The sequence below is a fragment of the Carya illinoinensis genome, chromosome 11 (genome assembly GCF_018687715.1).
Source record: "Carya illinoinensis cultivar Pawnee chromosome 11, C.illinoinensisPawnee_v1, whole genome shotgun sequence".
NCBI lineage: Eukaryota > Viridiplantae > Streptophyta > Magnoliopsida > Fagales > Juglandaceae > Carya > Carya illinoinensis.
Window position 1 is genome coordinate 40,045,010 of NC_056762.1, and position 25,190 is coordinate 40,070,199.

The 25,190-nt window shown below is 35.4% G+C and overlaps 3 protein-coding genes across 9 annotated transcripts; 2 read left to right on the forward strand and 1 right to left on the reverse strand.

Annotated features, from left to right (window-relative positions):
• Nucleotides 1–1,309: 1,309 nt before the first annotated feature.
• Nucleotides 1,310–6,565, forward strand: LOC122281318 (peptide-N4-(N-acetyl-beta-glucosaminyl)asparagine amidase A). Of its 6 annotated transcripts, none has more exons than XM_043092705.1 (3): nucleotides 1,310–3,258; nucleotides 4,174–4,267; nucleotides 6,551–6,565. In XM_043092705.1, the coding sequence occupies exons 1-2, from the start codon at nucleotides 1,555–1,557 to the stop codon at nucleotides 4,228–4,230; spliced, it is 1,761 nt and encodes a 586-aa protein (XP_042948639.1). In that variant the 5' UTR covers nucleotides 1,310–1,554; the 3' UTR covers nucleotides 4,231–4,267; nucleotides 6,551–6,565. The 6 variants fall into 6 exon arrangements, with proteins under 6 accessions (XP_042948639.1, XP_042948636.1, XP_042948638.1 ...); XM_043092702.1 differs by lacking the exon at nucleotides 6,551–6,565 and adding an exon at nucleotides 4,606–5,647; XM_043092704.1 differs by lacking the exon at nucleotides 6,551–6,565 and adding an exon at nucleotides 4,794–5,647.
• On the forward strand, nucleotides 6,441–12,260 carry LOC122281321 (uroporphyrinogen decarboxylase 1, chloroplastic). Of its 2 annotated transcripts, none has more exons than XM_043092710.1 (6): nucleotides 6,441–6,640; nucleotides 6,739–6,884; nucleotides 9,769–10,151; nucleotides 10,287–10,571; nucleotides 10,979–11,300; nucleotides 11,853–12,083. In XM_043092710.1, the coding sequence occupies exons 1-6, from the start codon at nucleotides 6,618–6,620 to the stop codon at nucleotides 11,858–11,860; spliced, it is 1,167 nt and encodes a 388-aa protein (XP_042948644.1). In that variant the 5' UTR covers nucleotides 6,441–6,617; the 3' UTR covers nucleotides 11,861–12,083. The 2 variants fall into 2 exon arrangements, with proteins under 2 accessions (XP_042948644.1, XP_042948643.1); XM_043092709.1 differs by having other exon boundaries at nucleotides 6,481–6,640; nucleotides 10,979–11,214; nucleotides 11,853–12,260.
• A 92-nt stretch (nucleotides 12,261–12,352) lies between these two features.
• Nucleotides 12,353–15,753, reverse strand: LOC122281322 (GEM-like protein 2). The gene is made up of 5 exons (XM_043092711.1): nucleotides 15,628–15,753; nucleotides 15,302–15,549; nucleotides 15,037–15,138; nucleotides 12,795–13,066; nucleotides 12,353–12,698 (listed from the first exon to the last, which is right to left on the reverse strand). The coding sequence occupies exons 1-5, from the start codon at nucleotides 15,714–15,716 to the stop codon at nucleotides 12,525–12,527; spliced, it is 885 nt and encodes a 294-aa protein (XP_042948645.1). The 5' UTR covers nucleotides 15,717–15,753; the 3' UTR covers nucleotides 12,353–12,524.
• Between the last annotated feature and the right edge of the window lie 9,437 nt (nucleotides 15,754–25,190).

The window sequence follows — 25,190 nt, forward strand, 5'->3', positions numbered from 1 at the left end:
TCCAGACGCAATGGTGGCTGATTTGAGGGTAATTATCCAAGGTTCACAAGAGTGGAATATTAGCCTTAATCGGGATGCACATAATTGGGAAGTGAATATTCTGGTGGATTTTTTTAACTTGCTGTATAACATTCCTGTTGCTGCCACAACTGAAGATGTGATGATTTGGAGACCCTCCAGGGAAGAAAAATTTACAGTATGCTCATTTTATGACTTATCTACCGGGCAACAAGGACATTCTTTCCCTTAGAAGAACATTTGGAGGACTAAAGCACCCACAAAGGTTGTATTTTTTGTCTGGACAGCAGTTTCAGGTAATATATTGAATAATGATATTTTTGAGAAGACGATGCCTTGTAATAACGGATTGGTGTTGTTTGTGTCAAAAGAGTGGGGAAACGGCGGATCATCTACTTTTACATTGTGAGTTTGCTAAAGATATATGGAATTATTTTTTCAGCAAGATGGGAATAGCATGGGTGATGCCAGGCCGGGTGGTTGATCTTCTGACATGTTGGAGATGTATTACTGGGACACCACAGGTTGCAGTTGTTTGGAAAATGGCCCATATTTGTATTCTTTGGTGTATATGGAGTGAATGTAACGAGAGACTTTTTGAGAATCATGAACGTTTTTTAGAAGAATTTAAGAGTTTTTTTTTTAAAGACTTTGTTTTTATGGGCTATTGCGTTAGATCTAAATGGTTTTAACTTCCATAATTTCCTTGTAACGATTTTTAGTTCTTAAAAAGGTATATGCTTATGTATATCTCTAGTGTATTTGAGCTATACCTATCTTTATATCAATGAAATATCTTATTATTTATAAAAATGAAAAGTTTTGATTTCGAGAACAACATGGGCTGACGGTAGTTCGATTTTTATTGTTGCATAGATTCTTATATTGTTGTGAGGTTATTCAGGGAGTGATGAAAATAATTTTATGACATATGGTGTGATTAAATAGGATTGCTGCCAAGCTCACACATAACCATCATATCATAAGAAAAATCTTGATATGGAAGTATTTTGGGTGACGCCATTTACAAGGAAAAGTAACGTCGAAAACATTATTCAGACAACTTATACACGCATGTATATATATAGGATGCCTATAATTGTACCTCGAAATACACCAGTTATTCAACATCTATCTGTCTGTCTTTTGTGTTTTCTATTTCTATATTATTTTATTTATTTTATTTATTTACCTTTTTTCCCTTCCATACCACGCCAGACTTTTGACAATACCCATTGGCTATATAAGGATATACCAAAGATTCACTTCCAAGTCAAGCTTGTTTGGTACCGTAAGAGATTCTATCCAATTCGAAAAGAGAGGAAGGGAAAGTTGTTACCCCTCTGGCCTAAATAATCTGTCGATTTGTTCCCCAAATCAGAGCATTGTTTCTTCCTCCTCAAAAGGCATTGTTTTTTAACTCCATATACAGAAGAGGAGACTGAAGACACCCCAGGTAAAAGATTAGAAAAAGCCACATTTATTTACCCACGGAAAATATAAAGCAAAACCGACAGTCCGACACAACTACCACCCATGGCTTTCTCCTCTCTTTCCCCTCTTCCTCTCATCCTCTTTCTCCTCCTCCTCCTCCACCAACCTTTCTTCTCCACTGCCAATCTTCACAAAGCCAGTCTCCTCAGAGCAGGGTTTCTCTCCCACAGCACACCCATCAAGGATACCCCTCCGACTCGCTTCTTTGAAGTAACCAAGCCCATCGAACTCCCCAAATCCAAGCCTTGCTCTTACCTCCTCCTCCAACATGATTTTGGTTACACTTACGGCAAACCCCCGGTTCTTGCAAACTATGCCCCTCCCTCAGAGTGCCCATCTGAAAAATTCTCCAAGATTGTACTTGAATGGAATGCAACCTGTAAAGGCCGGCAATTCGACCGCATCTTCGGCGTTTGGCTCGGTGGGGTCGAGCTTCTTCGTAGCTGCACGGCAGAGCCGAGGGCTACCGGGATTGTTTGGAGTGTTGAGAAGGACATTACCCGGTATTATTCGTTGCTTATGAAGAATCAAACACTTGCTGTTTATCTTGGTAATCTGGTTGATAATACTTATACTGGGGTGTACCATGTGAATATAACCATTCGTTTTTATCCTGCTGAAAAGAAGTTCAGTAGTCACGGGTCGAACTCAGATAGCTCTGGGTCCAAGTATCATTCCCCGGCCGATTTGATCTTGCCCTTTTCGCGAGACCTGCTGTTGAATGATGGGCTGTGGTTTGAAATTGAGAATTCCACGGATATTGCGTTGAAGAAATTCAACATTCCTCGAAATTCTTATAGGGCTGTGTTGGAGGTCTATGTTTCATTTCATGAAAATGATGAATTTTGGTATTCCAATCCTCCGAATGAGTACATTGAGGCCAATAATCTTACTGGTACGCCCGGAAATGGACCTTTTAGGGAGGTTGTGGTTAGTCTTGATGGTGAGGTTGTTGGTGCAATTTGGCCTTTTACTGTGATTTATACCGGAGGGGTCAATCCTCTCTTGTGGAGACCCATTACTGGCATTGGATCGTTCAATCTCCCATCTTATAATATTGAAATCACGCCATTTTTAGGGAAGATATTGGATGGAGAGGTCCATGAGTTCGGATTTAGTGTATCAAATGCCTTGAATGTTTGGTACATTGATGCAAATTTTCATCTTTGGTTGGACAGCAAGAGCACAAAAGTAACGGGGGAGCTTTTAAAGCACAATAGCTTGCCTCTTGCTTTTTCCTTGGAATCTGATTTTAAGGGTTTAAATGGAACGTTTGTTACTAGTGTAAGCAGGTCCATATCATCAAGTGGATGGGTCAAGTCTTCCCATGGGACTTTCACAACCAACTGGATTCAAAACCTACGTTACAGTAATTCAATGGTGATGGGGAACGATGGGAATTTGCAGCTTGTGAATCAAACCACCCATTTCAACGACAGTGTCAATGCAAAGACGCCATCTTCTTCTGTTTACTCATCGGAGTCGCACAAAAAATTTACCCTCTATATGTACTCCAACTACTTAGATCAAGGAAATGGAACTTCTTTTTCTCTTGCAAATATCACATTGGGATTTAATGAGAAGAAGTCTGAGGCTGTTGGCTTTGAGTTATCAAATAGCTCTCTCGAAAATGTGCAGAATGGGCAGGGCTATATTGCTGTAAAGAACAAATTGGTTGTCGGAGGATTGGGCAGTACACAACAAGTGTACAAATATGATGGCAGCAATTTCTGTTACTTCAGAAATGTAAGCAGCTCGAACTATACCATTCTGTACGATAAAGTGGGAAACACATGCAAAGAAAGAACAAAGTCTCATTTAAATTTTGGTTTAAGCAGCCGGCGGCCTTTCCGCGCACGAAGGCCTTTTCTAGCATTCAGTTTTCTTGACAACAGTAAAGGAACTTAGATTGTTCATCTTAGTTGATTCTGCAATTTGCTTCATAAAATAACTCCTTTTATATGATATTCCTGAGAATTCCTGCTACCAGTACCACAAATGAAATATAAGTGTATTGTAAGTTGTAATCATAATACAACTTGAGTTGAGTTCTCTAGTATAATTCTCAAGTTATCTGCGTTAAATCCTGATTTTGTTTTCCAAGAGATGGTGAACACCTTCTTACTAATCGGAATTCAAATATTCAGGTAAATTTCCATGCTGTGTATGATGAGGTAGACTATTTTGATCTTTTTTTTCCCTTCTAAATTTGTTAATTAATGTCTAATTTTAAGCTGTCTATTCATTAATTGAGCTCAAACCTAATAATTTTTTGTTTTTTACTTGAACTATGTCATTATTTCCATTGATGCATCATATTATTGTTGCGACACGATTTTGCTTAATTATTTAAATGCTGTACTTATGATCTCATTTCTTATATGAATTTTACTTATCAGAAAGATGCTCACATTTTATTGCTTGAGACTAGATAACTTGATAAAATTAAATAAACACTATCATTTTTTAGATAAATTTGCGAGAGAAATTTGCTAAACTACAAAACTCTGTCATGACATAAATAATATAGAAAAAACGGTTCTAAGCTTCGGTTTGTCAAGTATATTGAGTAGTATACATGTAGTTCAAACTGTTTTTGTTTTCACCATATGAACCACTGAACCAATGGAAAGGTTCCTGAATATGACTATACTTATGTAGGGTGCTCAAGGGGATTCGGACGAATACTTATTTCATATTGAGATTTACCATATATAGCCAGTATGCTTTCAGAACTTCTATGTTCTTGTAATAGGTGAGTTGTTCAGGTAACAAAACCTTCTTATTCTGTTGATTTGTGCTTTGTGTTCATCAAATCTTAAACTCTCGCAGATGGATGCTCACTTTTGTTGCACATTTTATTGAAAGGTGCAAAGATTGCTTAATTTCTATTTACTAATTGCGATGAAACTAATTAAATCTTGTTAGAAGTGTATAGTTGTGCTATGCAAATTAGTCAAATGACTAATTTAGAAAATAGAAAGAATGTTTTCTGAATGCTTAGTTTACTCCTAGTGTCTGAATGGCTTTATATTCCTACCGTTGTTATGAGTACAACCAACGAGAAGTTTGCTTTACATGCTCATACGTCAGCTTGAAGCACCTAACTTGAGGAAACTAGAGTGACAAGAATAGTCATACGTGACTTGAAGAATGCGGTTCATTTTCATCCTTTAACTGATTCCTGGTCTCGTTTAGATCCTTTGATTCTGTGTTGAAAGAGTCTAGAGACTGGATTGTTGTCAACATCACTCCATGATGGTTATATCTTACCATGCCAGTACACCCTGCAGTCGCAAAAGATGGAGCTAATTCTGAAAAGCCAACTGAATGAGCTACATCCTCTTGTGGGTACTTGGCGGTTGAAGATTATTGTTCTGATCTGAAACAAACTGTACTGTCATCTGATGGGAGAAAACTGGTAATTGAGTTGTGAGCAGTTTCCAGACGACGTCTTACCTTTAGTACAACTATTAATGCTAACCAAGTGACACACTGGAGCCATGGGTCATCAAAGAGGTAGAAACCGGAGAATCCCCCTCCTCCCCTCCCCTTCACTATGCACGGCCAATGAACTCCTTGCTTCAATCCATTCTCTCACTTGTGGGCAAGGGCTGATAGTAGGTGTGGTAGTAATGTCACGGAGCTCGGCAACCAACCCGAGGTGTCTTTCTAGAAAGTCATCTAGGGACATTAAACGTATTTCTAGAATAGCGTTGCCAAAAAAAAAAAAAAAAAAAAGGAGACAGAAAAATCCTGAGTCTTGGCAGTTCAAGTGAGAGTTTATTAGGCTAGTTGTTTATTTATATGAATGGGATAAAGTAATTCCCCATTTCTTTCAGTATATTCTTGAGCCATATTTACCATTGTTCCAGTAGAATTCGCATCTCAATCCTATGCAGGTTTGGATGAGAATGTGAGTGCATGATGGTCAATACCTGAAACTGATACCGATGCAGTCTGGTATATAATATTTTGGTTCTGGACTCGGTTTCATTTGCACAACAGATAATCAGGATGGCAATGCAGAGAAATTAGAGAATGGACTTTATTAACTGTACAAGAATATGTATCGTATTCTACTATATTATGGACTGCAAGTTTGCATTATTATTATTATTATTTTTTTTTTTTTGGGAATTGTTCAAAGTTTTAAGGTTCCGACATTTGCCTAAAGTCCAAGAATGAAGAATGGTTGAAACTCTCTCTGCGTAGATCCAATTCTATTCAACTTCATCAACCCATTTCACAAAAAATATACTTTCGTTTGTTGGACTCAAAATTAGCATAAAGTATAGGGTCCAAATTATCAGTATAAATGATCCAAGTTTATTTTTTATTTTTTCCTAAGAAACATCCTCCAAATTTCCAATTTAGTTCAAAAGTTTGTCCCAACTTCATTAAATATGTAAGAAGCATATGTTATTATTTCATAGCTTCAATAAACATATCTGCAAATAAATTAATTCAAGGAATATACAACAATTTATAATCTAAATTATTAAAAAACATGTAATTCTCACATCCTTTAAGAGATATTTAAATATGAGAAATACTTTAGTTTTGAAAAGATTTTAAAAAAATAAACTAGTAAATTGATGTAAATTGATGCGATAATTATAAAATTAATTTAATTATAAAATAGATCTAACATATTATATGAAATTATAGATTTATTTTTACAAAATTTAATTATAGTTATAGTATAGCATTTATCTATATTTTACGAAGTGAGATTGGGAAAGCTTTTAAAGCCTACAGTCGAAAGAAAATCCCGTTCGATTAATGTTAAAAAAGCTGAGATCAAAATGTGGTAACGCATAGAGAACATCAACCTGATTTTCTTTTATTTATTAATAAATATCAAAATGATCAAATCTACCATAATTACGATCTTAATTTGTTTCAATGTTTTATTCGTTTTTGGGGATAAATGATTTCCAAATGGGTTTCACTCGTTTGATGGGGGTGTGTGTCTGTTCTTGATTGATTTCTTCCCATCTATCCTCCATATTCTGATCACTATAAATACACGCAGTTGACGACACAGTGCTGACAGAGAGATAAGAAAACCTCTCGCACTCTCGTCCGAAGGTTTCTCAGAAATGGGCTTCTCTTCCCCAACCAGGTAATCTCTCTCTCTCTCTCTCTCTCTCTCTCTCTCTCTCTCTGTTGCTAATTATTTCTCGTTTGGAATTCTGAAGTTTCTTTTCGGTGTACTTGCAGTATGGTCTGCTGTTCTCTGGGATGGAAATCTTCAAGCTTGTTAGTTCACTTGGGGTTAGCCTCTAGCTCTCCCAGTGGAGCTCTCTTTTCTACCAGAAGAAAATGCCCAACTAAAAAGTTCCGTGTAGCATGCTCTTCTTCTCCTGGTTTGTTCGCTTTTCCATATACGTATATGTTCTTAAAACCATGGGTCTCTGTCTGAGAACGGGGGTTTTTTTTTTTTTTTTTTTTGGTGAAATCGGTTCATGCATTATAGTTGCCAATGGGTATTATTTAACGCATAGAAATTCAATCGGTAACAATTCTCAAAAACAATATCAATCTATGCTTTTCACTACTTGTTTGGAAGTTAAAATTGTGTTATCCTTTCCCCCGCCCCCTTTTATTTACTATAGTATATAGAAAGAACTATGTATATTATGTGTGAGGACTTTTGTGCTTGGGAATTTCAAAATTCTGCCATATAGAAATTTAAAAATTGAAAAGGACAGGCAAAAGTTAGAATAATTTAAGAAATGATTTTCGACAAATGGAATTATCCTTAGCCATTTTTGTATTTGGTATAGGCAAGAGAAACCAATTTGATAATTTCCTGGATTAAAGAGCACTAGAAATGTATGTCTTTGAAAATTAACATGAAAGAGAAATGGGAGATGGAAAATAGGAGAGGGCATTTAAAAATGGCTTCTATTTCCTTTTTTTTTTTTTTTTATAAGTAAGAAAGAATTTATTAATCCACATAATTAGGCAAAGCCTAAGTACACATGAAGTATTCCAGAGAAAAACCTAATTACAAGCTAATTGCTCTGAAAAGCAGCATAAAAATCATTAAAGCTAGTCCCATTCAATACATGGCAGAAGCCTGAGATAACAAAGTATGGAAGAAAAAGTCTCTAAACCCTCCCATTGAACGTTCCCTATTATCAAAGCAGCAACCATTCCTCTCATTCCAAGTACACCACGTTAGGCATAATGACACCGTCTTCCAAACAGCCATGATTTGATGATTTCCCCTGATTCCTCTCCAACATTAAAATAAATCTACCACCCTCCTAGGCATTACCCAAGAAATATCAAGCCTAGTAAAGATTTCATCCCATAAAGCATTAGCCACATCACAATGAAGAAAAAGGTGGTCCACTGATTCTCCATTTCTTTTACACATAAAACACCAATCCATTATGATGATGCTGCGCTTTCTCAGCTGTCAATAGTCAGAATTTTCCCATAGGAGGCCAGCCAACAAAAGAAAGCAACCTTGAGAGGTACTTTGCTTCTCCAAATGCTCTTCCAAGTGAAATCAATAGAAGAATGGGAACATTACCTTATAAAAGGATCTGACTGAAAAGTTCTTATTTCCTGAGTGAATCCAGAGCAACCTATCCTCCCCTCAATCCTTTAAATTCAGTGCATATAACACTATAAAATTCAGTAATATCCCCCACTTCCCAATCCTGAAGTGCTATTTAATAATGTTACCGAGTGCTGGTGTGGAAATTAAATCTGTGCTTTTTACATATTGAAGTGTTAGAAAAAGTTGTAGTGGAAATTGAATTGTATTATTGTTTTGAGTGAGGCTAGGAGCCGGATGTCGTGAATTGAGGAGATTTACACACTCCAATAGCACTTTGAGACGTCTGTATTTCAAGAGGAGAAAAATATAACTGCCCCATAAGTAAAGCCCATACAATCGCTCACCCCCCCCCCCCTTCTCTCTCTCTCTCTCTACCCGATGCCGAACGTCTGCTCTGCTCTACTCTCTCTCTCTCTCTCTCCTGAAGCCAGCCAAAGCTCACTTTCTCTCACCCCTCAATCTCTCTCCCCACAAGCCATCCCCCATATCATCCCGAGATTCACAACCAGATTCACAAAGCTTGTATACAATCAGATTCAACACTAAATATTGACTCACCAATTTGTCAGATGTTAGAGGAAAAAGCATTATACAGATGAGGATATTGACATTCAGTAATGCTATTCAGCAGAGACCTAGCCAAATTCAGTTCTGGCACTCAGCTGCATAGCTAGAGTTTAGTCATGTGGCTTCAAATTTCTCTGCTGCAATTCTTTTAGCAGCAAAAGCATGGCAAAAGCAAGGAAAAAATATCTCATATATAAGTGAATGCCTGACAGTACACAAGATTTTAGCATATTTCTAGCAAATGAGTTCTTAACATCAGTGTATAAATCAAACATCAGCGTATAGACCAAATGCAAGTTTTCTATTTCTGCAAACATCAGCGTATGGATAAAGTGAGCTTTGGCATATCAACTAAGGGGTGAGAGAGTTTCAGATGTGATGATGAGAGTCTCGGTTGCGATGGGCGATGGCTTGCAGGGAGAGAGACTGAGGGGTGAGAGAAAGCGAGCTTCAGCCGGCTTGAGAGAGAGAGAGAGAGAGAGAGAGAGAGAGAGAGAGAGAGAGAGAGAGAGAGAGAGAGAGAGAGAGAGAGAGTCTCAGAATTGTATGGGCTCTACTTGCACGAGGGTGGTTCTATTTTCCTCTTGAAATATAGACGTGTCAATATATTATTGGAGTGTGTAAATCTCCTATTTTCACCCAAGTCCAGTTTGAAAAACTCCATTGTTTTATAGCTGCTACATGTCTTAATTACACATTATGTTGTGTTTGGAGTTTTATGAATCTCTGAAACTTTGTGAGGGGTTAATAAATATTCGTTGCATCAGTGTAGATTTCTTAAGTTTTATTGGCATAGGATGTGGCTGGAATGGAACTTGGAAATTATTTCATGCTCAGAACCTTGGCTTCTCTTCGCGTCCAGACCCCATTATCTGTTATGCTATCAAGGAGCCCCAAACAAATGCTTTATTTCCCCTTGGGTTAGTTTGGACTTTTGTTCTTGGACACCCGGTGCCAATGAAAAAAAAAAAAAAAGCCTTTATCGTAAAACAACGAGCCCAGTTCTTACAATGTCTGACTGAGGATTCATGATTACTTTACCTGTTGCGTTCATGCTTAGGCTGACTATACATGTGGGGAAAACCATCACATCTTACTTATATTTCCAGATCCACTCTTGGTTAAGGCTGCAAGAGGAGATCCTGTAAGTCGGCCTCCAGCATGGATGATGCGCCAGGCTGGAAGGTATATGGCTGTTTATAGAAAGCTTGCAGAGAGGTATCCATCCTTCAGAGAGAGATCAGAGACAACTGATCTCATTGTTAAAATATCTTTGCAGCCTTGGGAAGCGTTCCGTCCTGATGGAGTTATTATTTTCTCTGACATACTGACCCCTCTACCTGCCTTTGGTGTCCCATTTGACATAGAAGAAATAAGGGGTCCTGTTATCCAGTCACCGATTCGTTCTGAAGAGGGACTGAAGGCTCTGCATCCTATTGACTTGGAGAAACTTGATTTTGTTGGAGAATCCCTTAGGATATTACGACAGGAGGTAACTTCTAGATTCATAACATGTCTCTAAAGAACTCCAATTTTTCTGTTTAAAGGTGGTTTTAAATGATCCAAATTTGTACTATTTCTTACTAGTCTTGCTTCTCTTTAATTATTTATTTATTCATTTATGTAGGTTGGTGGACATGCTGCTGTTTTAGGTTTTGTAGGAGCACCTTGGACGATAGCTACTTATATAGTGGAAGGGGGTACAACGCGCACATATACAACCATAAAAACCATGTGCCACACTGCCCCACATGTATTGAGGTCTCTTCTTTCCCATCTGACACGGGCAATATCAGACTACATTATTTTCCAAGTAGAGTCTGGGGCTCATTGCATACAAATTTTTGACTCATGGGGTGGACAACTACCGCCTTATATGTGGGAACGCTGGTCAAGGCCTTATATTGAAGAGGTGAGTTGGAATGGCTTTAGTTTCACTGTTGTAGTTATGGATGGAAGTAATTGTGTTAATCTGGGCGCTGCAAGATTTTTTTACACGACTCTATAATACCCTTTTTTTAGATAGCAATAACTTTAATCCACTAATTAACTAGAAACAGAGCTTTTCTGCCACCCCCCTCCCCTGTTTATGAATATTTTAGAGCCCAATGCATAACATATGAAAAGTGAATCATTGACCAAGAACATCATTTTCCCCTATCTATATTGCTTTTCATATTGTTGAAATAGTGTTGTATATATTACATTCGACACTTTTATCCGTCTTTATACTTGACAAAATTGCAGTATTCCTAATGCTTTATACTTCTCACAATTGCTTCTTTGTCCTTTCCATTCATTGGTTTTCTAAAATTGCAGATTGTAAGTGAAGTAAAGAATAAATGTCCTCAAACACCACTTGTTCTTTACATTAACGGAAACGGTGGACTTCTTGAGCGCCTTAAAGGGACTGGCGTTGATGTAATTGGGCTTGACTGGACAGTGGATATGGAAGATGGAAGGAAACGATTGGGTAGGGAGATCAGTGTACAGGGCAATGTCGACCCTGCTTGCTTATTTTCTCCTCTTCCTGCTCTGACAGAAGAAATTCAAAGGTTTGCGGGAGAACTTTCTTGTCAAATTTATGTAATCTGTAACTCCTTGTGGACTGCTCTTGACTTTGACCCAGCTTTGACCTTTAGTATGTTCTCATCCCAGGCTTTTTCATGTTGTCGTTTATTGCATAGTGTTATATAGATTTGACCTCTCCACTCATTCAAGAAATAAGAGGCGGATAGCCAATATATAGTCATGTCAATTGGTGGGGGATGGAGTTGTCATCCCACAGGGTAGATAAATATTTTCTGAAAAAAATTTTGCATAAACAAAAAATTCTGAATGCCACTTACCTGACTCTGCTAGCATGGATTGGTGGACTATTTTATTGTTGCCGTCAAGATGACTAGTGTAACAGGGACAACATGATTGGTGGACTCTTTTTTTTTTAATCATAATTACGATTTGTGTGGCTTCGCAACTTTAAAAAAATGGAGCATGCTTGCATTACTTGTATGATGAGATTTTCAAGATGTTTGGCCTGGCTGTGATAAACTGATGGCCGAGATAGTAGTGTGAATTCATGTAGATAATTCTGGGTTGTCTGATTAATGGTGCACTTTTTGTTATTGTTGAAATTAAATTTAGAAGTGATTTTCAAACTTTTATAGTTCAACTGGTGGAATTTGTTTTTCAGGGTTGTGAGTCGTGCAGGTCAAAGGGGACACATTCTTAATTTAGGACATGGTGTTCTTGTGGGGACACCTGAGGAAGCCGTTGCGCATTTTTTTGAGGTTGCAAGAAGCTTGAACTTCGATACTCTCTCGAGAGATCAGGAAGTGGAGGATGCCAAATTGGTAGTCTGAGGATAGTAGTCATTAAGAACAGGCCAACTATTTTGTTTTATCAATTGGATTTTTGTTGATCACAACTTGTTCTTGCCAAATTCATGCTTACAGATTAATCTCAGTTTAGCTTGGTAGTTGAGAGCTTGCTTTAAGAGGTTCTGTACATTCTTGCGGAGCGAATTAGTTAGAGTTTGTTGTTGTCTCTGTTATGTATGATTCTTGGGTTGATTTAATAAATCGCTATTTCCTTTTTCACCTGTTACCTTTGCATTTACTTCTTTTTCTATTTTTATTTTTGGTTTCTAATCAAACTGTCAACCCAATGTTGTTTGAAACAAAACCACGGAAGTGTCTAGGCAAACATCAACCAATATTGGTTGAAACGTTACAGTCCACCATTCTTCTCGTCTAAATCTTACAAGCAATTTTGTAAAATGTCATACTTTTAATACATCAATACACAGTTCAGACCAGAAATTGTTCATGCTAGTTTTTATATCCATTTTCTGGTCAGAATATTCTCAAGACTGCTGTAATGCTTTCGTTAGATTCTTGAGTGCCTTGTCGAATGAGATAAACCCCATGAACCAGAATTCATGGCCATCCCTTGTGATTATCTGGATGTATTTCTCTGAAGGATTCAAGGTGTTACTAGAAGGATTGACTGCTGCCAACTGATCAAGCTGCACAACAATCTAGATGTAGACCCAAAACATTAAAAGTTGAAGTTAATATATTTGCTCGAGGACTCAATGAGACTGCATCATCATTGAGTGAAAAAAAAAAACTACCTTGTAGTACATCCTTTCCGACTGCCCTGTGGATGAAAAACAAGACATGGCCAAATCACTGCAAAAGGCAACTCTTTTGTTGGATAAGTAGAGTGTCCCAATCACAGGTCCAGTGGAAGTTGATAAATAGCAGGCATATGACTTTAAGAGCTTCTCTCCTGCCAATACATTAAATGCTTTCTGGAACATATGGTCATGGCCATCGGCAAGTAACCTTGTCCCCTGAGCAAGCCTTGCTATTGCTGCATCCGCGAGACTAGGACTAGTTCGGACTGTGCATGGCAAAAGTACTAAATTACTTGTCTGACTTCAAATGTATTGACAAATGCTAGGCCTGTAAAGAAAATTATATATATATATATATAAAAGTTTACAAGATGTGATTATCGTGTCACGTCAAACTACGTTAGTTTCTAAACTAATTGGTTTTATATCTCTACACATGTAGACCAAACATTTCTCAATGCTTATATAATTGGAAAATATGTAGAAGTGAAGGATAAAAGTGAAGGATGTTGTTTGTTGTCCAGATGACTAACACAAGAGGGAGGTGAATTGAGTTGTATTTAAAAAAAATAATAATTATAAATCAAATATACAATATAAAATATAAATAAAATACGAAACAGTAATAAATATAAAGAGTAAGGGTAAGAGAGAAGCAAACTCAGTATGTTAACGAGGTTCGGCCCCACTGCCTACGTCCTCACCTCAAGCTACCCCTTGAGGATCTCCAAATTCACTATTCAACCTCATTCAGGTGGAAATAGAAACCTATTACACATTTGAACAATACTGCTACAAAGGATCCATATAGAACACCCTCTACACTTATAATCACCTTACACGTGGTGATTTAACTATTCCCTGTGTAGAACACTTTCTACACGTACAAGGGTTATACACACCCTTTTACTGATACAAGAGCTGATAGTGAGTAGGTTATCAGAAAACACTCATCAATGAGTGAAATAAGAACAATACAGTACAAACTATATCTCTCAAAATGAACAAAGATTAAGGCTCAATGCTTAGAGAAGAGAGAATGAAAGCTTTGAATGAATGTTGTATGCTCTTGTTGTTGTGAATGTGAAGCTCTCAAATGATCTATTTATAGGCATATGAGACTTCATATTCAAATTTAAAAAGATTCACATGTCAAAGATAACATCATTCACTTTTTTAAAAAATTCAAATAAAAGGTTATTCTTTTTCAATTGTTAAAGACAACATCATTTATTTTTTTCAAAAACTTCAAACCTAATCTTTTACTTTTGGTATATGACAAAAGGAGCACACTTTACTTTTCAAATATTTCAAACCTAATCTTTTAGGTTTTGCATATGACAAAAGGAGCACAATTTACTTTTCAAATTTTTCAAACCTAATCTTTTTACATTTTGCATATGACAAAAGAAACATAGTTTACTTTTCAAATATTTCAAACAAAAACATCTATTTTTTGCATAAGTCAAAAAAAGTATCAATCACTTTTAAAAATATTCAAATAAAACATGCACATGTGAAAGATGACAATTAATCATCTTTAATATTTTCAAAATTCAACCCTTTAATCAAGGTATGCACATGTGAAATATGAAAATCAATCATCTTTCAAAATTTTTAATTTTAATTTTCAAAAAATTCATGCACATGTGGAAAATATATTTTAATGTTTTATGATAAAATATTAATTTTGAGCCTTAATCCTAATTTCGAATTTTTAAGAGATTTACAACATTACTCTATAATTTTAATGTGAACTTGTTCCATTCTTACTCATGCTTGTTTCCTTGATGTGCTTGACTCCATTGTGTAAACAACTTGAGTTTGAAACTTTTTTATTCTTTGAATTAATTTGTTATCATCAAAATTCATGTATAAATATATAATTACACAAAACTTAAAATTTTGAATTCAACACTATTTATCAACCATAAGAAGGGTTCTAATGCTTCATTGAAATTTATTTATTTATCCATCAAGACGGCACGAGCTGCTCTCAAAAACACCAAAAAGGCTTTAAAACAGACAAATACAGAGGCAATTACCCAGTTTATACATATATCACGCATGTATAACTTGATAGACGGATAGACAGAGAAAGATGACAAATAGGCAACTGCATGAGCTAGAAGACGAACTTTCTTCACTATGATTTCTCGGAATAGGCAAAAAAAAAAACACACACACACAAAAATAAATAATAAAAACGAAATTAAATTTATAGATGACAACTCACGGTGCTGCCAGAAGTTGCCGGCCACGGTCTCTGCTCTTTTAGTGACACCGTCGACCCTCTTTCCATACCTATTCAACGTGTCAAGTATCGTATCCGTCGGACCTGCAGCAGCCCCAGGGACCCATATATATATATATATAGCTTAATTATTAGTTACGAATATTGAATAATAAACCAAGAAAGTCTAAAATCATGATCTATATAGATATGCAAAAATATGAGTACAGCTATAATAAAACCATCTATTCAGTTCTGCAGTACTCACGCCTGACGCCAGATGCAGACGATGTTGTCGGCACAGGGGAGATGTTGAAATAAGGGTTAGGTTGGTGGTGGCTGTTGATAGGGTTGAAGTACTCTGTTCTTGTAACGGGGACTCGTGTATTGTCATTCATCTTGCCGTTGTTCTTCTTTCTTCCTTCATCTCCTCCCCCTTTCTGATTGTTTGGGTTAATATGGCGTTTTTGGGGGGTCCATAGAGAAGAATCTGCGTCTAGTGTACGTACGTGAAAACTGATCACAAGAGAATCCAAGTAAAGGGTTTATCTATGTGTAAATAGAATATTGATGCTGATGATCAGGGAATCTGACCCGAAGAACAGAACCACAAAAGCCAGTGCGATCTTTCGGCAAACGCCGAAAAGCAGACTCGATCGGTGGTGGAAGATAAAAATGAACATGTTCTCTAAGGAGAACTTTTTAACTAGGATAGCGTTATCCATTGTTTTAATAATAAAAATTTTATATGTAATCAATTTTACATATTTTATATATATATATATATCAATAATATGATTGGATGATAAATAATACATAAAAGTTAATTTTATCAATGAAGTACACCAAAATACATAAAAGTCACTATTATTCCATCATCATTTTATTTGACATCTAATGATTGGATGATAAATAATGAATGATGAATAGTTTTGCAATAATTTAATGCCACGTTAGATAATGATTACGAAAAAAAAAAATTAGTGTACAATAAAATTAAGTAGTTTCTAGTAATTGTGCTGGTATGGATCCAAAATACTAGAGCTTTTGGATAACGCGAGTTTGAGAAGTCAAGTCAGGCTCTCTAAGGGTCTGTTTGGCCTTACGTTAGGAGTTATAAAAAATTTAGTTTTAAAATTTTTTTAATATAAAAATTAGATTGCACGGATGTTACATATTAAAATATTTTTCAATCTCAAATAAATTAAAATGTATGTTTGATGAAAAACAAGATTTTGATACTTTTTCTTAAACGTACTTTTTCGGATAATGTGAAGTATAATTTGAATTTTAAAAAAATTGTCAATGGACAAAAATATCTATACAATTTTCAAATAATTAAAATTTTTAAATTTTCAATGATATGGTCATAATTTTTAAAAAATCAAATAGTCGTCATTTCTATCTCAAAAAACATATTTTTTAAATTTGTTTCTAAACAAATATAAAATATTTGAAAGTGCTTTAAACATATGGTTACCAGACAATAAATAACTTTTTAATACTAGAATTTATTACTTAAACTATAATTTATAAGCTCTAAATTAAGCTATTAGCTCTATTTTCCACCTCAATTCCAAACATGCACTAAATATGTTTTTCTTAAGAGGGAGATTCGGCCGGTTTGAACCTGCCGAACTGACTAGACTTGCCATTTTTGGACCGGACCGGACCCAATTCGGTCAGGTCCGATCCGGTCCAATTTTGGAAGGATCGAACTCATTCGGTCTGGTCCCGGTCCAAGGATTTTTCACCCCAATCCAATGAAAATAAAAATAAAATATAACTTTTATATTAATTATTTATATAAATAATTTTATAAATTATTTATATAATTTTTAACTAACACTAATATTTATAATTATATACTAATACTAATAGTCTAATATTATAATATACTATAGTTATACTAATATAGACTATATAGTTATATTAAATACTATAAGTAATACTAATACTTATACTAATATAGTTATAACTAAATTACTATAACTATATATGTTAGTGAATATATTTGTATCTTAGAATATCTCTAGAATATTATGTCATATCCTTAATTTCCTGAAATTATGCTAGGTTAGAATCTTTTCTATTAGTTGGATTTCTTTATTTATTTTGGTCATATTCAACTATATATAGGCCACCTTTGTATAGTTTAAGATATATAGAAATATACAATTCTCCATAACTCTCTCTGTTTCAACATGGTATCATAGCCATTTGTTTGAGTTTTTTTTTTTTTTTTGTTTTATTCCTTTTGTCCATGCACGGCCTCTTTCTGGTATTTTCCCAGTAGTTTTTCCTTTGCACTTGACAGAAGTCCTACCACGAATTTCTGTTGGTTTCTCACTCAGTTTTTCATCAAATCCGGTCCTAAGAAAAGTCTTGAGAATTTTATCGACGTTTCTGTGTAAACCGCATCTTGATCCACTGCGGCACGCGCAGCTTACACTCTCTGCGCATCGCCCCACGTGCCTAATGTCTCCATCAGCTTCCAAACCTCATTCAGCCCAGCCCATTTCGAACAGCCTAGTCCAAGTAAGCCTTACTAGCCTTTTTTTCTTTTACTTTATTTTTCATTTGATCTCAGACCCATCAACCCAGTCTAGCTCGCCACCCGTTGCCCCTTTGACCCATTGATTGTCCGACCTATTGACCAAAAAAAAAACTAGCAGTATGTCTTACCCTTCTCCCAACCTTGACGACATTGTTCGTCTTATTGATAATATTTTAGACGGCTCTAATTATAATATGTGGGCCCAAAATATGAAAATTTTTCTTAAAGGCCGTAAATTGTGGCGTTATGTTTCTGGTGATATTCTTGCACCCAAGCAAAAAGCTGATAAGAGTGTTGATGTGTTTGTCGGCCGGCTTGAAGGTTGGCATAGTATTCATTATAAGATATTATCTTGGTTTATCAATACTTCTATTTCATCCATTCATAGCCTGCTTTCCAAGCTTGGTAATGCTAAAGTTGCTTAGAATTTTCTTGCTAAATGCTACAACTGTACTCATGATGCTTCATTGCAGTTTCAGCTTGAGACTAAACTTTGTCAAATATGTCAGGAATCAGGTCAGTCCATTGCTGATTTCTATTCTCAAGTTAATAATCTTTAGGAATAGTTGTATGCTGCAGATCCCAACTCAAATGTTCTACTGACATTGAGTTGTTTGCCACCTACCGTGATCATCATAAGTTTATGCATTTTATGATGGCACTTCGTGAGGATTTTGAATCTACTCGGACCTCTCTTTTGCATCGCACAAATCTTCCCACTCTTGAAATTGTAGTTGCTGAACTTATTTTCGAAGAGAATTGTCGTTCCACCATGCAGATACAAACTCAGGATTCCATTGTTGCTGCCATTCCAAAGACTACATTTGGGTCTTCTCCAACCTCGGGTTGTTTTCCTTCTCAATCCTCAAAGACTGTCTTCTACAAATACTGCAAACGGAATGTCGCAAATTGAAGAATAAAAATTAGTCTCGGGCCCCATTGTTACAAGCTGCTGTAGTGGGTCTAACTACTCATTCTGCTCTTGAGTCTACTATTGAGCCTTCTTTAGTATCCACTACTCTCACTGTTGTTGAATTGAATTCATCAGATTTTATCCCGATCTTCTAGTGCTTTGTCTATCACCTTAGGTACATCTCCTTGATTTTTTGATTTTGCCTGTTGCAATCACATGACTTCTAATTCCACTATTTTTTCACAAAAATCTACTTTGTCCCCAATCTTATCATATATACTGCTGATGGTTTTCATTTAGTTGTTAGTCAAATTGGGTTCATTTCCTCCCCCACCTTATCTGTTGACAACATTTACCTTGTTCCCAAATTGTCCTTAAATCTTCTTTCAGTTGGTCAACTTTGTGAATTAGGTCTTACACTTACCTTTTTTAATGCTGGTGTTGATGTGCAAGATCCACAGACAGGTCAACTCATTGGGACAGGCCGTAAGATTGGATGTCTGTTCAAGCTCACTTTTTTGCAACTTCCATCCCATATGTCTTGCTCCATTGTTGCTCCTGCCATCTCTTCCCATTTATGGCATTCTCGGCTGGGTCATGCCTCTCTACCTTGTATTCTTCTTTTGGTCTCCCAATGTCACTTAAGTTTTATAGGGTTTGAGTCTTTTGATTGTCTCTTGTTAACTTGGAAAACAAACTCATTTATCTTTTAATATAAGTGAATCTTTTTCGACTACACCTTTTCATTTGATTCACTCTGATATTTGGGGTCCTACACCCATTCCTACTGAGGGGGGATCTTGTTATTTTGTTATCTTCATTGATGATTATTCTCATTATATATGGCTATACTTGTTACAACATCGATCTGACCTTGTTCGTGTTTACCAGACTGTTCACAAAATATTCCAAACTCAATTTTCTCGTACCATCAAAGTTTTTCATTCAGATAATGCCATGGAATACAACGACAAAACTCTCATTGAGTTCCTAAATCAACAAGGCACACTGTCGCTTCGTTCTTGTCCCTATACTTCTAAACAAAATAGTCGTGCAGAATGAAAACATCGTCATATCCTTGATATTGTAAGAGCCCTTTTACTTTCTGCTTCTTTACCTAAAAAATTTTGGGTGAAGCTGCTCTTACTACTGTGTACACAATCAATTGGCTACCCTCCCCTATATGTCATAAATAATCTGCTTATGAGCTTTTCTATGGTATGGTTCCTAACTATTCCTTACTTTGAGTCTTTGGTTGTGTTTGTTTTGTTACTTTTCCTCCTCATGAACAGACCAAACTTGAACCCCGTTCTCGGTTATGTTGTTTTCTTGGTTATGACCTAACTCAAAAAGGTTATCGTTGTTATGATCCTATCTTCAAACTTCTTCGAGTCTCTCGTCATGTGGAGTTTTGGGAACATAAACTATTTACTAGTCTATCCACGTTCTCCCCTTCCTCCTCTAATCACTCACTCATCTTCACTGATCCCTTTGTTACTCTATTTTCTGACTCTTCTGCAAAGATTCCGAGCTCTTCAGACTGTTCTTATCCTGCTGCACCCAATCCAATTGATGCGTCTGATGGACCACCTGCCACACCACCCATTCCTCAGTCTTCACCACTCCCTGAACCTCGTTGTTCCAGTCGAGTAATTGTTCTTCCTACTCATCTTCGTGATTATCATTGTTTCTCTGTCCTTGCCACACTCCACGAACCTCACAATTATCATGAGGCTCGTACTGACCCTCTCTAACAGCAAGTTATGTCTAATGAATTTGAATGCTCTTATCAAAACCCATACTTGGGATCTGGTGGACTTGTCTCATGGTAAAGCTGCAGTGATATATAAGTGGATTTATAAAATTAAGACTCAAGCAGATGGATTAGTTGAATGCTACAAGGCTCGACTTGTTGCGAAAGGGTTCACCCAAGAGTACGGGATTGACTATGAGGAGACTTTTGCTCTTGTCGCTAGACTTACCTCTGTCAGATCTTTACTTGCAGTTGCTACTGTCTGGCATTGGGAACTTTTTCAAATGGATATTAAAAATGTCTTCCTTAATGGTGATCTTACTGAAGAAGTTTACATGCAGCCTCCACCTAGCTATGAGCATCCTCCACATAAAGTTTGTCATCTTCATCGCGCAATTTATGGGTTCAAACAAACTCCTCGAGCTTGGTTTGAGAAATTTCAGTCAGTAGTTTCTCAACAAGGCCTTCTTTCTAGCCCATATGATTCTGCACACTTTCTTCGCACTTATTGGGTAGGTACTATCCTTCTTCTTTTCTATGTAGACGATATGATTATTATTGGTAATGATATTGCTGGTATTCGAGATCTTCAAACTTTTCTTAGTCAGAATTTTGAGATGAAGGATTTGGATATCTTAATTACTTCCTCGGCCTTGAAGTTACTTCAAATCAGGATGGTTATTATCTCACTCAAGCCAAATATGCCTCTGATTACTTTCCAAAGCTGGGTTGACAGATAGCAAGTTAGCCACGAGTCCCCTTGAGTATAATACTAAACTCCTGGCCATTGATGGTTCCCCACTTGCAGATGCAACACTTTATTAACAGTTATTTAGCAGTCTCATTTATCTTACTGTCACTAGGCCTGACATTTCATATGCTGTTCATTTGGTCAGTCAATTTATGAGCGCACATCGATCTACCCATTTTGTTACGGTTCTTCGAATTTTACGCTACATCAAGGGTACTCTATTTCATGGTCTACACTTTTCCTCTCACTCCTCTCTGGAGCTACAGGCCTATTCTGATGCAGATTAGGTTGGCGATCTTATTGATTGTCGCTCCACCACTGGTTATTGTTTCTTATTTGGTACTTCTTTGATTCCATGGTGTAGTAAGAAACAATCTGTTGTTACCCGTTCTAGCACTGAGGTTGAGTATCGTGCCCTCGCTGATACGTCGTTTGAACTTTTGTGGTTATGCTGGCTTCTGACAGATATGGGTGTTCCTCAATCACTAAGTTCTCCTCTTCACTGTGATAATCATAGTGCCATCTAGATTGCGTATAATGATGTGTGTCACGAGTGTACCAAACATATTAAAATTGATTGTCACTTCATCCACCACCATCTTCACCAAGGTGTCCTCCAATTACATTCAGTTTCTTCTGAATATAATCTTGCTGACATTTTTACGAAATCACATCCACCTAGTCGGCTTGGTGATCTTGTTTCCAAATTCCAGTTGACTTCGCCTCCAAGAGTTTGAGGGGGGATGTTAGTGAATATATTTGTATCTTAGAATATCTCTAGAATATTATGTCATATCCTTAATTTCTTGTAATTATGTTACTTTGACCATATTCAACTATATATAGACCACCTTTGTATAGTTTGAGATATATAGAAATATATAATTCTCCTGAGCTCTCTTTGTTTTAACAATATATATTTAGTATGAATGTATTATTATATTCTTTAATGTATAACTATAATATATAGTACTAGTATATATTAATATATTAATATATTATAAGAGTTATAGTATAAATTATAATATAGAAATTATAATATACTAAATCACTATAACAATATAACTAATACTAATATATAGCTATACTATTAGTCTACTATTAATATTATTAGTCTGTTATATAGTCTAAGACTCAATTCTAATATAAGCTATATAGCTATAACTAATACTAATATTATTAGTACTAATAAAGTATAAAATAGTTATACTAACTGATTGATTCAACATAACTAATATTACTAATATAATATAGATATACTAAATTATTAATAGCCTAATACTAATACTATTATATAGTTATACTGATTATAAATTCATAATAACTAAATCATTATAAGTCTATAACTATATATATTTAGTATCAATGTATTATTATATTCTTTAATGTATAACTATTAACTATAATATATAATACTAGTATATATTAATATATTAACATATTATAAGAGTTATGGTATAAATTATAATATATTATATATGTATAAATTCATAATAGTATTAGTATAGTTAACTTAATATGTAATATGTTAGTATTAAATCACTATAACTGTATAGAGTATTAGTAATATAGTATTAATATAACTATATAGAATATTAGTAATAAGAGTATTACTATTATTTAATATAGTATGGTATTAATAAATATGTGGGGTTTGAAGCGATATAGTAAAACTAGTATATTACATATAGTATTACTATAAATACATATAGTTAGTAGTTATAGTATTAGTACTAGTGTATTATTAGTTATAGTAAATAAGTTAATAACTATTACTAATTTAGTATATACTAATAGACTAATAGTATTAGCGTATTACTAATATATATATAATAGTATACTATATGTATCTATATTAAATATATCATAATATAATTACATAAATATTAAACAAAATGTTATTGGATTAAAAAAAAAAAGGTCACGGGTGGACCGAACGGACCCTTAGGAAGCTCAGTCCGGTCCAATGTGGGAAAACTCTAGACCAAATAGGTCCATTTTGGTCCACAAAACCTCCTCGGATAGGACTAGACCGGATCAAACTCCCCTATAATTTTTCTATTATAGCTAGGGTGAGGATTATAAAGGGTAGAGTCTTTGACACCTTAATTTGTAGCATACTTCATGACCTCGCTCGATCGTCAAGATGATGATTAATAATATATAATTGTACGTGTAAATTAATAAGCTCAATCGATCGTAAATCAATTAGCATTACTTACGATCCAAATTATCAGTACTTGAGGCAATTATATAATTATTTTTGTTGTGCTCATGTCATGTTTATAATGGCCTTCCAACATCAATTAAAGAATTATAATTAATTAAGAGCTTAATTAGATATATCATCTAATATGTATATATGGACCTAAATGATATATGGTTGGAAATTAAAGCTTTGAGAGATTTTACAAACCCATTAATTCATTTGCATTTGATTTGGAGTTGATCATCGATCATAGTTTGGATTAATATATATTTATATATTCTTATTTCAAACAAAAAAGTACTAATTAATTTGCTAGCTAGTAGCTTAATTTCCACTAATCTTAATTCCTTTTTGTGGAATTCAATCAATACTCTCAATTATGGAAGGAATTGTACAAAGATATATATATATATATATATGTATCAGTTCTGCTAGGTACAACTGGCATGCGGAATCGAGAAGTAACCAACAGTATGTAAAGCTTACGTGGAATAAATCATAAAAATAAAAAGCAAAAACGCAAAATGTAAATGTCAAAAGCAAAGAAATTTCTTCCCAAAGTCAATTGTTGCAAGGAGGCAAATTCCATTCTATAGTTGGAGCTATTCACCTTTTGAGTTGGAGCTTTTCATGGGTCCTTCCACATAATCTTGATTACTATTTCTATAAAACTCAAAGTCGCCCTTAGCTCACCAGTAAAGCCACAAACAATGAACAAGAAGACCGAACCTTACTTTTTTTTCTTGGTAAAAAAAAACCAACAACAGATTATATATCTAGCGTTGTCAAAAGGTGTTGGAGAGAAATCTCTAAATGAAATCCACCATTTTCAAAGTGAAATATGAGAAATAGTTTAAATTGTCGAAATGGGTATGAAATCTACCGTTATTAAACAGAACTTCAGCTTGCGGCAAGGAAAACAAATCTTCACCAAAATCTTTACCCTTTTTTGTTCCTGTCCAAAAAAATCTTCACTCTTATCTTCACTGTTATGTTCTCCTTCCTTTTGCAAACTCCTCTTCCTTTGCAGAGTGTGTTTTTCTCTGGTTTCTATTTCCTCTACTTACCATTTATTCTCTTTTTTCTTTTTACTTGTTTGCAGGTATCACTTAAAGGAGTCGCCATTACACCTAATCTAGCAAAGGCTTTAATCGAAGTAACATTAATGTTCCATTTTTGTAGGGGAAGGTTAGGGTCGCTGAGAGAGAAGATCAAGAATTGGGGGAAAAAGAAACATAGAGAAGAGAGAGAGAGAGGGTTGTGGGCAACGGATCTGGAAAGATGGGAAGGCAAAGGCAAAGTTCCTAAATAAAACACGAGTCGTTTCATTTAACTGACGTGCATAGCTCACCATGTCAACCGATTGCCCAAGGGTTGCATAGGGCGGTCGCATAAAGCATTTTTGTATATGTATATATGTCTCTGTGTAAGTTGGAAAGAGTTTGGAAACTAATTGATTGATTCTATGGATCTAATAATAAACGAAATGAGTCACAATTAAGGGCGGTTCAGGCCGATTAATATTAACTTTTCTCTAAAGATGAGATTTTCCGCATAAATATAGGCTAATATTTAATTAATTACATGGATTAGTACTTCATGTACATTGTGATCCAACATCAATCGTCTCAATATTTCTTATCATGATCAATTGGCCGGCTGGCCGTATGGTTCATAATTTCCGTTCCCATGATTTTTCTCAAATGGTTTTGTTTTGTTTTTTTAATTTGCAGGCATCGATCGACTAGTCTGTGCCATGTTAATATATATATAAATATATATATATATAGCACTTGTTGATGGAGCGAGGGATCATCAGGAAATCAACATGTCGACCAATCTCACGTTTTGTACAAAAATGTTAATTTCCTGATGATCCCTCGCTCCATCAACAAGTGCTATATATATATATATATATATATTGATTATTTACTAAAAACAATATGCAATAAATTATAACTAGCTAGGGTTTAG